At 41.0% G+C, this 15,547-nt stretch overlaps 1 protein-coding gene across 6 annotated transcripts in view; it reads left to right on the top strand.

Annotated features, from left to right (window-relative positions):
* The window catches only part of clcn3 (chloride channel 3), a 156,133-nt gene that overhangs the window by 39,585 nt on the left and 101,001 nt on the right, over positions 1-15,547 (top strand). For 2 of the 6 annotated variants that reach the window (XM_080189481.1, XM_080189477.1), the window contains exon 1: positions 6,758-6,989. The exons of 3 other annotated variants lie outside the window; for them this stretch is intronic. In XM_080189481.1, the coding sequence (XP_080045607.1) occupies positions 6,908-6,989 (82 nt within the window). In that variant the 5' untranslated portion in view covers positions 6,758-6,907. Of the gene's footprint in view, positions 1-6,757; positions 6,990-7,687; positions 7,786-15,547 lie in introns of those variants that run through there. One more of the 6 variants, XM_080189480.1, reaches the window with a different exon arrangement.

Below are 15,547 nucleotides of genomic sequence, written 5' to 3'. Positions count from 1 at the left end.
TGCAATTGGGTATACTTCTTGCAGATGTAGTCGTCCGAGATGCTGGAAGTGTCACGGCTATCCACATCTCACAAGTGCAGCACTTAACCCCAGTGACCGACATTTCCAGCACCAACTAAATTATTTAAGAAAATTTATAAAACTCTTACCTTCACTTTTACCTTTTCTTTGGCTAGAGGAGGAAGGAGAGAGGAAAACACTGGTGTAGTTTTTTGGGCTTACTGCTCCTTGACACCAGATCTTCCGCTTCTCACTTCGTAGATGTTGCTGGTCCGACTTCTCCCAGAATGCACCAGGGAAGTCCCTCACCATCTCTACCGGATGATGTGCAGGTTAGGTGGATTGGCCATGCTAAATTGCTCCTTAGTATCCCAAGATGTGTAGGTTAGGTGGCTAAGCCATGGTATATGTGTGGGGTTACGAGGACAGGATGGGGGAAAGGGCCTGGGTAAGGTACTCTGTCAGAGAGTGTCAGTGCAGACTCGATCAGCCGAATGGTCTTTTTCTTCACTATCGGGATTCTATAATTCTGCTATGATTCTGTCTCTAACATGAACATTCTGTGTGCCATGATGTACTTTCCTTTTGATTTTAGCAAAAGTACCCTTATGTACATATCAATATTTAAATACACCCACATTGTTATGCTTTACAAAGCATATTTGGCAACTTGCAATTCTCGTTAAATCATAGAATTCCTTCGGTGCAGAAGGAGGCCACTTGGCCCATTGGGTCTGCACCGACTCCAATCCACCCAGGCCCTATTCTCATAGTCCCACATATTTACCCTGCCAATCCCAACACTAGGGTCAATTTAGTGTGGTCAATCTACTTAACCGGCACATCTTTGGACTGTGGGAGGAGGCCCACGTAGACACTGGGAAAATGTGCAACCTTCACACAGACAGTGACTGAGCTCAGAATTAAACCCTGGTGCTGTGAGGCAACAGTGCTGACCACTGTGCCCCTGGTCAGTAATTCTGATCAGCAAATTAAAAATGAGTAACAGACAGTGTCATTGGATATTTAAACTCAATGCCCAGTGGCACAAGGAATACAAGTAAAATCTATTTTTTATGCGTTTGTTGGTGAACGGTTAAGACCAAAAACAGTGCATGTTGTTGTCTGCACGTTGCTTTAACTGATTTCTGAATAGTTGCAGTTATATTTGTTACGCAAATGTACATAAGAAATACATTCCTCTGAATTGTGTGCTTGTAAAGAAGGTGTTTTCTAATTAAGTCAGAGTATGTAGATAAAATGGTGTCATCACAACTGCACCTGTGTCCGGCGAACGATTTCTAAGGAGCAATATTAAATAATGGAGTAGATCAATTTAGAGGAGTACATGCAAAGAGAGAAAGAACTTTTATTTCTGTAGTGTCTTTCACAACCCCAGGATTGCTGAAGGTGGAGTGGTAATGTTGCTAGAACAATAATCCAGGGACCCACAGGTTCAAATCCCAGCACGGCAGCTAGTGGAATCTGAATAATAATTCTGGAATAGAAAGCTAGTCAGGAATATAAAGATAATAGTTACCATGAAACTATCATCGATTGTCATAAAAACATATCTTGTTGACTAATGTCATTCGGGGAAGGAAATCTGCCATCCTTACCTAGTCTGGCCGACATGCCAGTCTTAACTGCACTCTGGCAAGTTATTCCGTTCAAGGACAATTAGGGATGGGCAACAAATGCTGCATTGCCAGTGACGTCCACATCCCATCAAAGAATGAAGAGAAAAACCATGGGATGTTCTAAAGTACTTCAGAGTCAATGATGTACTTTTCAAGTGTAGTCATAATATAGGAAATGGTACATTGCTCTTTCGTGATGGGAATATAAGTGGAAAGGACCAAAAAAGGTTTGAGTTATTAGTTGTTGACGATAAAACCAGGAGTTACTTTGTATTTATGAGACATGTGTGACATACAGAATAAAGACTCAACAGAATATTAGTTATAGCAGAGAAAGTTAGGAGACAGAAACATAGAAGATAGGAGCAGGAGGAGGTCATTCGGCCCTTCAAGCCTGCTCTGCCATTTATCATGATCATGGCTGATCATCCAGCTCGATAGCCTAATTCTGCTTTCTCTGCATAATCTTTGATCCCATTCACCCTAAGTGCTATGTCCAGCTGCCTCTCGAATACCTTCAATGCTTTGGCACCAACTACTTCCTGTGGTAATGAATTCCACAGGCTCACCCCTCTTTGGGTGAAGAAATATTTCCTCACCTCTGTCCTAAATGGTCCACCCTGAATCCTCAGACTGTGGCCCCGGTTCTGGATTCTCCCGCCATTGGGAAATTCCTCACTGCATCTACCCTGACTAGTCCTGTTAGAATTTTATAAATCTCTAAGATGGGTGAAGGATTGTAGCCCAATATAAGTCTTCCAAGTTCTGAAGGCGTTGAGAGGAAAAAGTGAAAGATTAATGCCATTGGTTAGTGAATTGGTGCTAAGAGGATATAGACTCAGTATCGTGAATTGAAAATGTGGAGGAAAGTTACAAGGAATATTTTCACAGGTGGTATGCACTGGCACAATGGGCAACATGAGCTGAATGGGCAAATTGTCTGAATGTTTTGTTTATTTTACTTGACGTGCCCTTCAAATGTACCCTGAGATTAGCAATTATTTTTGCACAGCATATTCTCTGACCTGGGTCAGTTGAAATTTAGCATGCAATCAAGGAGCTGGTTTGCACTGAGGAAGTCAGACATTGGTATCACTTTGTTCTCTTATCTTTGGTCAGACAAACCAAGATGGCGCCGGAGCGAGGCAAACTCTTGTAAACTGTGCCCAGCATACCCTCCAATTCTATCCTTTGTTTTTGTTCAATGTTTCTGAAACATCCTAGCTATGACATTCTGCACTCTCACTCCTTTCCTTCTCTATGAACAGCATGTTTTGCCTGTATAGCATGCAAGAAATAATACTTTTCACTGTGTGCTAAAATATGTGACAGTAATAAATTAAATCAAAATAGGTCTTGCAACATCCCTGCAATCGGAAACATTTTTTTGTTATTCACAGATGGTTCAATCAGGTCCAAGCTATTGTGTTTTTCAAGCAGTTATTTTTGTCTGCCCTGTGAACTATTGGTTAAATCACTTCCTTGCTGTCTTAATCCTTGGCTGCGCTCTGCCTGGTGTTGACTGTTCAAGGTCCATCCCTCCACTGAGAGATGCTATTGTGGAACACACCAGCACAATCGGGGTTTTTAACTTGGCTCTCAAGATAAATTGACACAGATGTTTCTCATGGCATTTGGTACAAGCTTTCCTTCTGCAAAGGGAATTTTAATTTTCTCTTGCATGGTCTCTCTTCTACACTGTATTAACAATATGCAGTATTTTGTAATGCAGTCAGATACACGCCATCGCTGATGGGGCTTGCAGTCTTCACCCATTCATCTAACCGTGACATCTGTTCCTTTTTCTAACGTCCTGCTATGTATGAGTTGATGTAAGAGAAGTGAGGCAATCGACAATGATGGAAGCCATGATGTCGAGATGCCGGCATCGTACTGGGGTGGGCACAGTAAGACCCACAACACCAGGTTGAAGTCCAACAGGTTCATTTGGAATCACAAACTTTCAGATCGCTGCCCCTTCCTCAGGTGAGTGCCTCACCTGTGGAAGGAGCAGCGCTCCAAAAGGTCATGATTCCAAAATAAACCTGTTAAACTTTAATCTGGTGTTGTGAGATTTCTGTCAATGATGGAATATATTTTTACTTGTTGGCTCTAGAACTTAGATGTATTGAATAGGGTTGAATCTAAGAGTGTTAAATTTGAAAGACCATAAGATATACGAGCAGAATTAGGCCAATCAGCCCATCGAGTCTGCTCTGCCATTCAATCTCGGCTGATTTTTTTTTTCCCCCATTCTCCTGCCTTTTCCCCATAACCCCTGATCCCCTTATTAATCAAGAATCTATCTATCTGTCTTAAGGAACTCAATGATCTGGCCTCCACAGCCTTCTGCAGCAAATAGATCTATAGATTCACCACTGTTTGGCTGAAGAAATTCCTCCTTATCTCTGTTTTAAAGGATTGTCCCTTTAGCCTGAGGTTGTGCCCTCTGGTTCTAGTTTTTCCTACCAGTGGGAACATCCTCTCCACATCCACTCAATCCAGGCCTCGCAGTGTCTTGTAAGTTTCAATAAGATCCCCCCCCCTTGTTGTTCTAAACTCCAATGAGTACAGACCCAGAGTTCTCAACTGTTTTGCATACGTCAAGCTCTTCATTCCAGGGACCATTCTTGCAAACTTCCTCCAGACCCTTTCCAAGGCCAGCACACCCTTCCTTAAATGGCTGCAAAACTGCTCACAATAATCCAAATGGGGTCTGACCAAGCCTTATACTGCCTCAGAAGTACATCTCTGCTCTTGTATTCTAACCCTCTTGACATGAATGCTAACATTGCATTTGCCTTCCTAACTGCCGACTGAACCTGCATGATAACCATAACAGAGTCTTGAACAATGTCTCCCAAGTCCTTTTGTATTTCTGATTTCCTAAGCATTTTCTGGATTGATGAATCTATTTCCCGCATGATTTTCCAATATAGTACTAAGTACACTATCACCTGTCAGAGTACTATAGCAGCGAAGGAGGCCTGTCAACCTATTGTGTTTGTGATAACTTTCTAACATTCGTTTCCTTACTCTGATCTTTCCCCATAGCCCTGCACATTTTCCCTTTCAAACATTTATCCAACTATCTGTTTGAAAATTATTATTGAATATTATTAGGGGAGTCCAGAACTAGGGGTCATCATTTGCGGATAAGTAGTAAGTAAGCCTTTTAGAATTGAGGTGAGGAGAAATTTCTTCACCCAGAGGGTGGTGAATGTGTGGAATTCAATATCACAGAATGTAATTGAGACCAAAATGTTGTCTGATTTCAAGAAGAAATTAGATACAGCTCTTGGGGCTAAAGGGATCAAGGGATATTGATATGGGGGGAAGTGGGTGATCAGGATATTGAATTCGATGATCAAAATGAATGGCGGAGCAGGCTCAAAGGGTTGAATGGCCTACTCCTGCTTCTAGTTTCTATGTAAAGCTTTTACTTGAAAGCCTTAGCCTGCCTCATAGAATCATCGACTCCCTACAGTGCAGAAGGACATTGAGCCTCCCAGGCCCCACATGTTTGTCCTGCATATCCTCCTGACTCGAAGGGCAATTTACCATTGCCAAACAACCTAACGTACACATCTTTGAAGTGTGTGAGGAAAACAGACCACTTGAAGGAAACCCACACAGTTACAGGGAAACCATGCAAACTTGACACAAACAGTGGCCTGCAGCCAAAATTGAACCCAGGTCCCCGGCTCTGTGAGGCCTGCAGTGCTAACCTGTGCTACCATGCCGCCCCGTTGAAAATACTAAATCTAATCCAGGGAGATCCTTATCATGATGCTACAGCCAAAGTGACACAGAATGAGCTTCATGAACCCTTTGCATCGAACACTGAAGACAATGAATGTAGTTAAGGGTATCCTTGCAGAATTAATTCAATAAAATGCTTCACATTGATTTTTAATTTGAATTAGCAGTGTTTTTTTTTCACGCTTCAAAATGGCGACCATCCACACTAACACCTGGCTGTTCACATTTTTTACATGGCATATAAGTCGACCTCCATTCTTTTTGGAAGGATTTTTTGAGGCTTCAATGGTTGACTTATTCACCACAGTCTGCGGTAATTTGTTTTTTGCTCCCTGGCCATGAACTACTTTAACGTACTGTCTTCTGTTAGAGACAATGTGCAAGGAAAGGTAGATGGCAGGGGAAAGGCTCTGAGTCATGATACTTGTTTAGCGAGCTGGTGCAGGCACTAAATAGCTCCCCTCGGTGCCTTAACAATTCTGTAATACTGAAGAATGTTAGGTATTCTATAACTTTTCTATAAAATTGCATGTAATGGCTTTCTTTGTCTCTCTTTCTCCATCCCGTCCTCAAACTCTTGTTTGTTTATTTCCTTTATCTAGTTTCTTCTCTCACTCGCCTTTTCTCTGTCCAGTAAGTTTAAATAAGTAAGGACCCACAATGAAAATGAGAGCGAAACTAAGTTTTGAAACCAAAAGAGAAAATACTGGAAAATCTCAGCAGGCTTGGCAGCATCTGTAAGGAGAGAAAAGAGCTGATGTTTTGAGTCCAGATGACCCTTTGTCAAAGCTAAAGGGCAGAGAAAGTGGGAGCTATTTATACTATAAGGTGAGGGGATGAAAGATGAGTCACAGCCACAGAAACAAGGGGAAAACTGCTAAGGGCAGTCCATAGAGAGAATAAAAGGTGTGAATGGCTGAACGGCAGAGAAGCTGAAATCAGAGGGTAAGCTGTGACAGATGAAGATGTGCGGGGAGGGGGGGGAATGGGTGGGAGAGAGGTAAAATTGAGAAAAGGGGGGAAAAGGGAAGCAATGGGAAGGAAAGGGGGGATAAAATGGTCGAAAGGGTGAGGGGGAAGAAAAATAAAGAAAGACAATAAAGAAATCAAAGGTAGAGACAAAATTTTACTGTGTATTTCATAATTAGTTTAACTTTTGACAGTCAAACATTTGTTGTGTTCCTAAATTTAGGAAAAGGTAGTCTGCCAAAATTAGAACTGTCACCTTCAAAATCATTAGCTGACGATGCATTTACTTGGCTGTTAAGCTTCTGTGATCAGTGAATAGGTATCCAGTAGCAACATGACAGGAGCAATTTCCTGTTGCTTATATCAGTTTCCTGTTGCTTACACAGCCTATCACAGGACCCAGGCTCGTGCACAAGGCTGAACACGCACACAGTCTGTTTTCCTGAGCAAACATGGCAGCTCTGCTGCTCTGCAGTTTGAGAGGATAATGTGACAAGATTTTCAGTGCAGCAGACTTGCTTCCTTCTTGATATTGCATGGATATGCCTTCCGACCCTTATTTACCTTATGATGGTGGTGGTAGAGACTGCATTCCTTTGCAAGAGATGCAGAAAAGGGGTGAGTTCTATTTCCCAGGCTGTTTATCATTATTAGCCTTTTGTAAATGTGGGAAAGTGCACTTGACAGGTAGTGTGTGTGATGCCCCCTTTATTTTGAAGCGTTTGACTGGAAGATTTTTTTCTGTTTTACTGCACCATTTTTATGGCTTTGCTATTTTTACTCTGCAGTTGGGAATCATTTTCACATTTCTTTGCTTTCTTATTTTGTTTGCATGAATGGTTTAGTCCTAACAGATCACGCTGATCAGTTAGTGCCACCATCTGTGCTGTAACTGACACAGATGCTGCTTTAATTCTTCAACACTTTCTTCTTAAACAAAACCTCTCAGTGAAATGTAATATGTTAGATAGGGATTTTCACCGTGACTTCAATATCTATCAAGGTTCCTTATGATATGTAAAATCCTGTTCATGTTATTAATGTGCTATTGTTTTAAATTGTATTCGATGCCAGGCATTTTAAGTAGTGGACTAAAATGGTTTCACAAAGAAATCCAGTGTTACATATTAATCTCCGCACTGTAGCTCAGTCTTTCTCTCTTCCCCTCCCACCTCTCTCACACCAGTGAAGCTTGGTTTCAGTCCAGAGGTTAAGAACTCCAATCGTATTTGCAGTATAAGGTGTGCCTGCTCGAGCCGTGCAGCTTTTCTCTTTCTGTTAATTCTTTTGTTAATGCCGCATAAGCAGCATCATTCTTAGCTTGATATTGCGGATTTGTGCAGGGTTAATTTGGAACTGGCTCTGATAAAACTGACGCAGGCCTTGTTTTGCAGTAAGTGGTGATTTGAAATAGGTTAGTATGCCTCAAGGCATGATGCATTGTTAAAGTTCGGATCTTGGCATCTTGTTTTTTTAGCATATCTGGCTTTGTTGAAATTTATGGAGAAAATTTTCTGTTTGATAATTAACATAAATTAGGAGTTCAAGTATTCAAACTATATCTTCAGGACTCTATTCTTTCCTTTGGAGAGGCTGGAGTGTTTTATGTTATGAGAAATATGGTTAGAACTGGAGATTTTCTTGTTTAATTGTTCCAAATTATTAACATGTTCTACACTGTTCACTAACATGTTCGTTGTTAACAATGGAAAAAAATTGATGTCTGGTTTTATTATTTTCCACGGACAGGCTGTTGGCTGATGTTGTAAGAATTGCCTTTGGAGGTATTTTCTGCACTTCACCAAATAAAACATCAACCATTTTAAAAGAGAAGTTTCATCTCTTTCTTTCGAAAGTACACAAAGATGGCACTAGTTTTTTTTACAGAAATGGTTTCCTCTGGGATGTGCTGAATGTTAATGTAATGACAGAATAGACATCTGTCAATTAAACCAAATGCTGTTTTCTTTGCAAATTTCTCAGCAGTTGTGTTCATGTACAGTTGTACAAGAAGTACATTGTTGCTCTGTGGAGTTTATAATGCTTCCTTTTGGAATAACAATTGATATGTTAATTCTTTGAAACTAGTGCTGGTGCTTAAGATACAGAAGAATATTTTTTGAAAGTAGTTGTTCAAATTGCCTATTTTGCCATGTGCCAAGTGTTGATTTTTGCAGCTTCAACATATAAGAATCATGAGATGTCATTCCCCATTTATTTTAATAATACATAGTGCTTTTATAAAAGTAAAACTAAATATTCGTAATGGTGTGTTTGCCTGTGATTGTAACTTTACAGGCTAAAGAGTTGAGGAAAGGTGTTGAACCCATCCAATAAGCATTGTAGGTTAAATGCAATTTTCATTCATAATACATCCATGCCTTGCTGTCCTTTTAAAATGTTGGAAAGCACAAGGGAGCTGTTATTTATGCCTTGCCTTGGGCAAGACCTGATTCACATGCATACCCTTACTCCCATTATCTTGGATTGAAATAGAGTGTATTGTTTCGTGTTTTCATCTGCAGATCTTTCTAAAGTACTTCTATATTATGTATGAACAAAAAAGGTCACACAGAAACTTGCTTGAACTAAAGAGGTGACTACCTTTTGTCAACTCTGAGGACATTGTTCAAACAAATTTTGTTGATTTGGAAGCCTCAAAATGCTCTTCAGGTTCGAAGAGTTTGAAGCATAGGCAATGTATTGATTCAATGGAACTGCTGTTTAATTTTGGTTAACTGGAATTTGGTCAATTCTACTCGTGCATTAGTTATTTGGATTATCACGGCGTGTCTCCTTAATATGACATGGTGTCAGATTCTTTTTGATAACCCTCCTGTGAAACATCTGGGCTCTAGATTAAAAGTGCTATACAAATGCATGCTGTTGTTGCTCCCAGAAACTTATTTGTTTGCCTTTTATTAGTCAACAATAAGATGGGATATGTAACTTTAGATTTTAAAAAACACCAGAAAGAGGTTGTATGCTGTTGGTTTGCAGGTAGGTAACTTCTGTGTTGGCCTGCATACTCCTCCTCTTCCTTCAGGTATCTGATGCTTGGACACTTTCAATGCCCACAAAGGGCATTGGTGACCATAGACTTCAGTTGAATTGGTCCATGACCATGCTTGGTGAATTATTGCAGTGGTTTGCATTGCTGTCGGCAGTATGGTTAATCAGCCAACACTCCCATTCTTACCACTTGCCATCAAGACGTATTGGAAGAAGTTACAGACTGATAACCAACCTGTTTGGCTCAGTTATGAATGTACCTGCCGAAGCCATCATGTCCTTGAGTGAGACTTGAACCTACAGCTTTTGGCCCAGGGGGAAGGAATGCTACCATTGCACTAGTCCATATACTGCAAATGGATTTTAAAAACTATCTGAGACACTTGTGTTCAATCTGTGAACACAGCTCCAGAGATGCTGCCAAACCTGCTGAGTTTTCCAGCATTTTTGTCTTTATTTCAGATTTCCAGCATGTGCAGCATTTTGCTTTTGTTATGTTGTTCAATTCTGCAGGTTGTGTTAAGGGCAGGAGAGGCGATTAATTTAAACAGCACTAATTTCTCCCTTCACCACAGATGAATACCTTGTATTAAGTTGATCTTTCTCTATACCCTAGCTATGACTGTAACACTACATTCTGCACTCTCTCCTTTCCTTCTCCATGAATGGCATGCTTTGACTGTATAAGTGCGCAGGAAACAATACTTTTCACTGTATGTTAACACATGTGGCAATATTCAATCAAATCATATCAAATGAATGAGAAAGGTGGTTTAACTTGTTTCTCTCTTTATAACTAATGGCGTATTTCCCCAGACCTTTGGTTTTGAGTGATTCAAATTTCTATTAATAACCCCACAGCAAATTTCAGAGAGGATTAACTCAAATGATTAGTTCATTGGCACACATTCTAAATACAGGAACAAAGAACAAAGAAAAGTACAACACAGGAACAGGCCCTTCAGCCCTCCAAGTGTGCGCCGAACATGATATCCTAACTAAACTCAAACTGTATGCACTTAGGGAGTCCATATTCTTTCATTCCCATCCTGTTCATATTTTCGTCTAATTGCCCCTTAAATGCTGCTATCGTACCCGCTTCCACCACCTCCCCAGGCAGCACGTTCCAGACATTCATCACCCTCTTAAAAAAAACTTGCCTCGCACATCTCCTCTAAACTTTTCCCCATGCACCTTAAACCTATGTCCCTCTGCACTTGACTTTTCTATCTAGGAAAGAGCCTCTGACTATCCACTCTGTCCATGCCACTCAATCTTGTAACCTTTGTCACCCCTCAACTTCTGTTGTTCCAGTGAGAACAAACTGACTATATCCAATCTCTCCTCATAGTTAATAGCCTCCAGTCCAGGCAACACCCTGGTAAACCTCTTCTGCACCCTCTCCAAAGCATCCACGTCCTTCTGGTATTGTGGTGGCCAAAATTGTATGCAATACTCTAAATATCCTGTTTTATAGTCAATGACTTGACTGATGAAGGCAAGCATGCCATATGCCTTCCTGACTACCTTATCCATTTGTGTTGCTGCTTTCAGTGATCAGTGGACATGTACGCCCAGATCTCTCTGCCAGTCAAAACTACCATTTACTGTATAATTCCTACATGATTCAGACCTTCCAAAATGCATTACCTCACAGTTGTCTTGATTAAACTCCATCTGCCATTTTTCCACCCAAGTCTCCAACCAGGTTTGCAACGTCATCTCCACAGTCAGACAATAAAGAGACGGATAGAAAAAAGTTTACAGTATGGAGACCACAGTAAAAGTAGATATTGGGCTCAGAGTCCAGATCAAAGTCCAATTGGGTTTACTGAGACTAGTTGGCTGAAAACCAAGTTTGTAGAATTTACTTCCATCATGTTGCTGACTCACAAGATGCGATGACACACGCAGATGATGCAGAATTTCCAACAGAAGCCGTGTAGATGGAGCTAGGTGTTTAACCTAGGCAGAGCTCCTTTCTAGGGGATTTTCACAAGGGTAATTTCATTGCAGTGTTAATGTAAGCTTACTTGTGACACTAATAAATAGACTTATGCTTTCTGTGTGGCTGCTGGTCAGGTGTTAAAGAGCAGACTGAACTATTTTGTTCAGCAAAATAGTATTACTTGTTTCACAAGCCAGAGGCCTAGGTCACATGACCATCCTCTCCATCAAGTCTTCAACAAAGGATGTGTACCCATCATCTGGAATTTGTCTGCGTCTCAAATGTGCCAGCCATTATGAATTTAAAGGGATGCTTGAGAGGTCTTTTGTCTCCCCCTGTCTCCTGCTGGCAAGCTTGGGTTGTCAAATGCAGCTGGCTCTTTGACGTTAAGCTGTGCGCATTTTCCAAGCAATCATTAGTGGCTCCTCAGAGATAACGAGATATGTGTTTTCACAAAACTTCAAAGTGTTTCTTTTGTTCTGGGTTCACAAACAGGCACAGGTTCAGCCATTTTAAGACCTGGGTTAAGCCATGGTCCAGTTTTAAAATTCTGAAATAGCAATGAGTATAGTGCATATATACATATTCTATAAAAACAAGATGCAGTGTGAAGTTATTGTCCACCACAGTTGTTTGTAACGAAGAACATCAAATGCTGAAAATTTGAAAAAAATTACAAATCTATTAAAAAGTCAGCCATGTGACCATGAAATTATCAGATTGTCATTAAAAGCCAACTGGTTCACAAATGTCGTTTAGGGTTTCCCAGTTTTTTAAGATTTTCTTAATCTGCCATCCTTCCCTGATGTGGCTTACATGTCTCTCTAGACCCACAGCAATATAGTTGCCTTTTAACTGCCCTTTGAAATATCCTAGCAAGCACTCAATTCTATCAAACCATTGCAAAAACTCTAATAAGAATAAGGCATATCACCCGGCATGGACTTAATCACCAGACATGACAAAAGCCAGTTAACCCTGCAAAGTTCTCCTCAATAAATTTGGGGACTTGTGCCACAGTTGAGACAGCTGTCACACTGAGTTGTCAAGCAAATTGTGACTGGAATTTTGTCGGCACTCAGCAGGGGACAATCCTGCCGCAACTGTTTTAGGATCCCTGACTGCATTTTCCTGACTGTCCTGTCAAAGAAGGTTAGTTACTTTTGGGGATCATGTCCCTTTTAAAGGGTGTTCTGGCCATAAATGCTGCTGGCTCAATCAACCGCATCAATAGCACCACTAGGAATAGGAGCCACTGGGTCTGGAAGTCAACCAAGAAGGGTTCTTCAGTCACCGGACCCAGACATGGCAGTCACTTGTGTGGGTTGGGGGAGGGGGTGGTTGCTGGAGGGACGGTCATTCCCATCGGGGCATCTCCCTGATTAGGAAGCACGATTTACGAGCCTACTGGTAAAATGCCTGCAATAGCAGGCAGAAGTACTCACTTGGTTTGAGGGCAGGAAGTCCACCCTCTACATTTCCCATCACTGATAAGATATGTTGAGACCAAATGTTCGAGTGGAGTGCAGTTAAATATTGGACTTGGGATGTAGGGGATGGATTACAGGTTAGTGTGTGGAGGAGGAGGATAGGAATCGGTGGAAGGAAACTGGGAAAATAATTATGAGATTAAAGGCTAGGGAAATGCAGAGAGGGTATCTTGCTTCTATCTTTGATTTGCTCTCCTCTCTTGTACCTTGTTCAGAGCGTTCTCATTAAGCTGTTTTGGGCTGAATTGCTACCTTTGTCAACCTTTTGCTTCTGATACAAGTTTCATCCTGTTCTGTTCTCTGTCCTGACATCTTCTCCGAATCCATGTCCCTTCCTCCTGGCTGTAATTTCTGACCACGTCATCTGATTAGCAGAGCTTCAAGCTGTTGATGAGCAATTATAGTTTTTGTAATATTAAACTTATTGAAGTGTAAAATATTGTAATTGGCAAGATATTGAAGAATGAATCAAGTATACGTTTGAGATCTGTGAAACAGAGTTGCTGCTGTGGGGAGGGGAATGAAACCTAAGCTGGAACTCCTGTCTGAGTGGTTTGGGTTTCTGTGGTTGGCGGGTGGTGAGTGTCTGGAACAAGCTGCCAGAGGTAGTAGTAGAGGTGGGTACAATCCCGTCTTTTAAAAAGTGTTTAGACAATAACATGGGTAAGATGGGTATAGAGGGGTATGGGCCAAATGAGGGAAATTGAGATTTGCTTAGGGGTTTAAAAAAAGAGTGGCATGGACAAGTTGGACTGAAAGGTCTGTTTCCTGCTGTAAACCTCTATGACTCTATGGTAAAGTTATATGACAGAAGTACGGAACTGCAGTTAGAGAAACAAAATAGGTTTTTGGGATAGAGTAGCAGTTTCATAGATTAAAATAAATTTATTGATTAACACCTCATTAATTATACATTAATGTGGCAGTGATTTATATCTATCACTCCACTGTGATTTCTTTTCATCTATTAAAGGATACATAAAATTGATGGCTGGTGAATGCAAAAGCAGAAAATCCCGATCACAGTATCTGTGTGGAATTGAACTGAAAATGATCATTTCCATTCATTGGGCTGATTCCAAAGGTCACAGTCTATTTTACCTCTGATTCAGTATTCCATAGAATCCCTTACAGTGCTGAAAGAGGCCATCTGGCCCATTAAGTCTGTACCGACTCTCCAAAAGAGCATCCCACCCAGGCCCTCCCCTCCACCCTATCCCTGTTACACCCACACATTTAACATGGCCAATCCACCTAACCTGCACATTTTTGGATTGTGGGAGAAAACTGGAGCACCCAGAGGAAACCCACACAGACACAGGGAGAACGTGTAAACTCTACACAGTCACCCAAAGCCGAAATTGAACACTGTTCCCTAGCGCTGTGAGGCACCAGTGCTAGCCAACATGCTGCCCTAAAAGTACTGATAGAAAACTGAGACGAGCTTTAAATTCCTGATTTTTATAGATTTAATTTAAATTCCATTGGTGCACTGTGGGACTTGAACCCATGCTTGCAAAGATTACAAGTCCAATAAGGTTACTACTACAGCACCATCTCCCCTATTTCTCTTTAAGAAAATTATGTCCTTCACCCCGTTAAAAATTTCTAACATCATCCCCTCATCATCAAAGATGTAAATAGTGACGGGTTTATCCGGCAGTAAGGGGTCTTCAGTTGCAAGCAATAAAAAAACTAACTTTAGAAAGTAAATCAAAGAAAAAGATTTAATAAAGAAACTTTATTACACCAACACTTAGGCCCCAGAGCCACAGAAGCTCCCAACAATCCCCATCTGCTTTCTATTTATAGCTGGTCAGCTGACCATCACATCATTTTGCTATTGGTTATATTATAACATAGAGTACAGCAGGGATCTCTTCTTGGCCCGCAATTGTTCACAATTTACATTAATGACCTGAAGGAAGGAATAGAATGTAAGGTTTCCACATTTGCTGATGATACGAAGATAGGTGGAAGGCCATGTTGTGATGAGGATATTATATTCTGAAACAGGACATAAATAGATTGGATGACAGGCTGAAAGCCTGGCAAATGGAATTTAATGTGGGGAAGTGTGAGGTCATGCACGTTGGTAGGTGGAATCAAAAGGCAGATTATTATTACCTAAATGGAGAGAAACTGCAGGTGAGTGAAGCACAGAGGGATCTAAGTGTTCCAGTGCACAAATCGCTAAAAGCTAGCAATTAGATCCAGCAAGTAGTTGAAAAGGCAAACAGCATTTTGGACTTTATTGCAAAAGGGTTGGAGTTTAAAAATAAGGAGGTTTTGTTGCAATTCAACAGGATGTTAGTGAGGCCTCACGTGGAATAGCGCATATAGTTTTGGTTCCCCTTACCTGTAAAATGTTTTTTGATATTAACCTTGGAGGCAGTCCAACGGAGATTCACCAGGCTAATTCCTAGGATGAGACGGTTGTCCTATCAAGAGAGACTAAATAGTCTGGGTCTGTATTCCTTGGAATTCAGAAGAGTGAGGGGTTACCTTATTCAAACATATAGGCTGGAATTCTCCCAAATAATTCTGTGTTGAATTTGCATGAAAACTGGAGTAATACATGCTGGTTTTTTTCAGTGGGAGTTCAGAAAAGAATCATTCACACTCTGTGCACTGCAGAGGCCATTAGTGTGTATATCATTATAAAGATGTGAGTGGAGCCTATCCCCACAGGGGATAGCACTGAGCAGGCCACTGCGGATGTGCCA

Source organism: Carcharhinus amblyrhynchos, chromosome 5 (assembly GCF_965287045.1).
Source record: "Carcharhinus amblyrhynchos chromosome 5, sCarAmb.v2.hapA, whole genome shotgun sequence".
NCBI lineage: Eukaryota > Metazoa > Chordata > Chondrichthyes > Carcharhiniformes > Carcharhinidae > Carcharhinus > Carcharhinus amblyrhynchos.
This window is presented reverse-complemented; position numbering and strand designations above follow the sequence as displayed.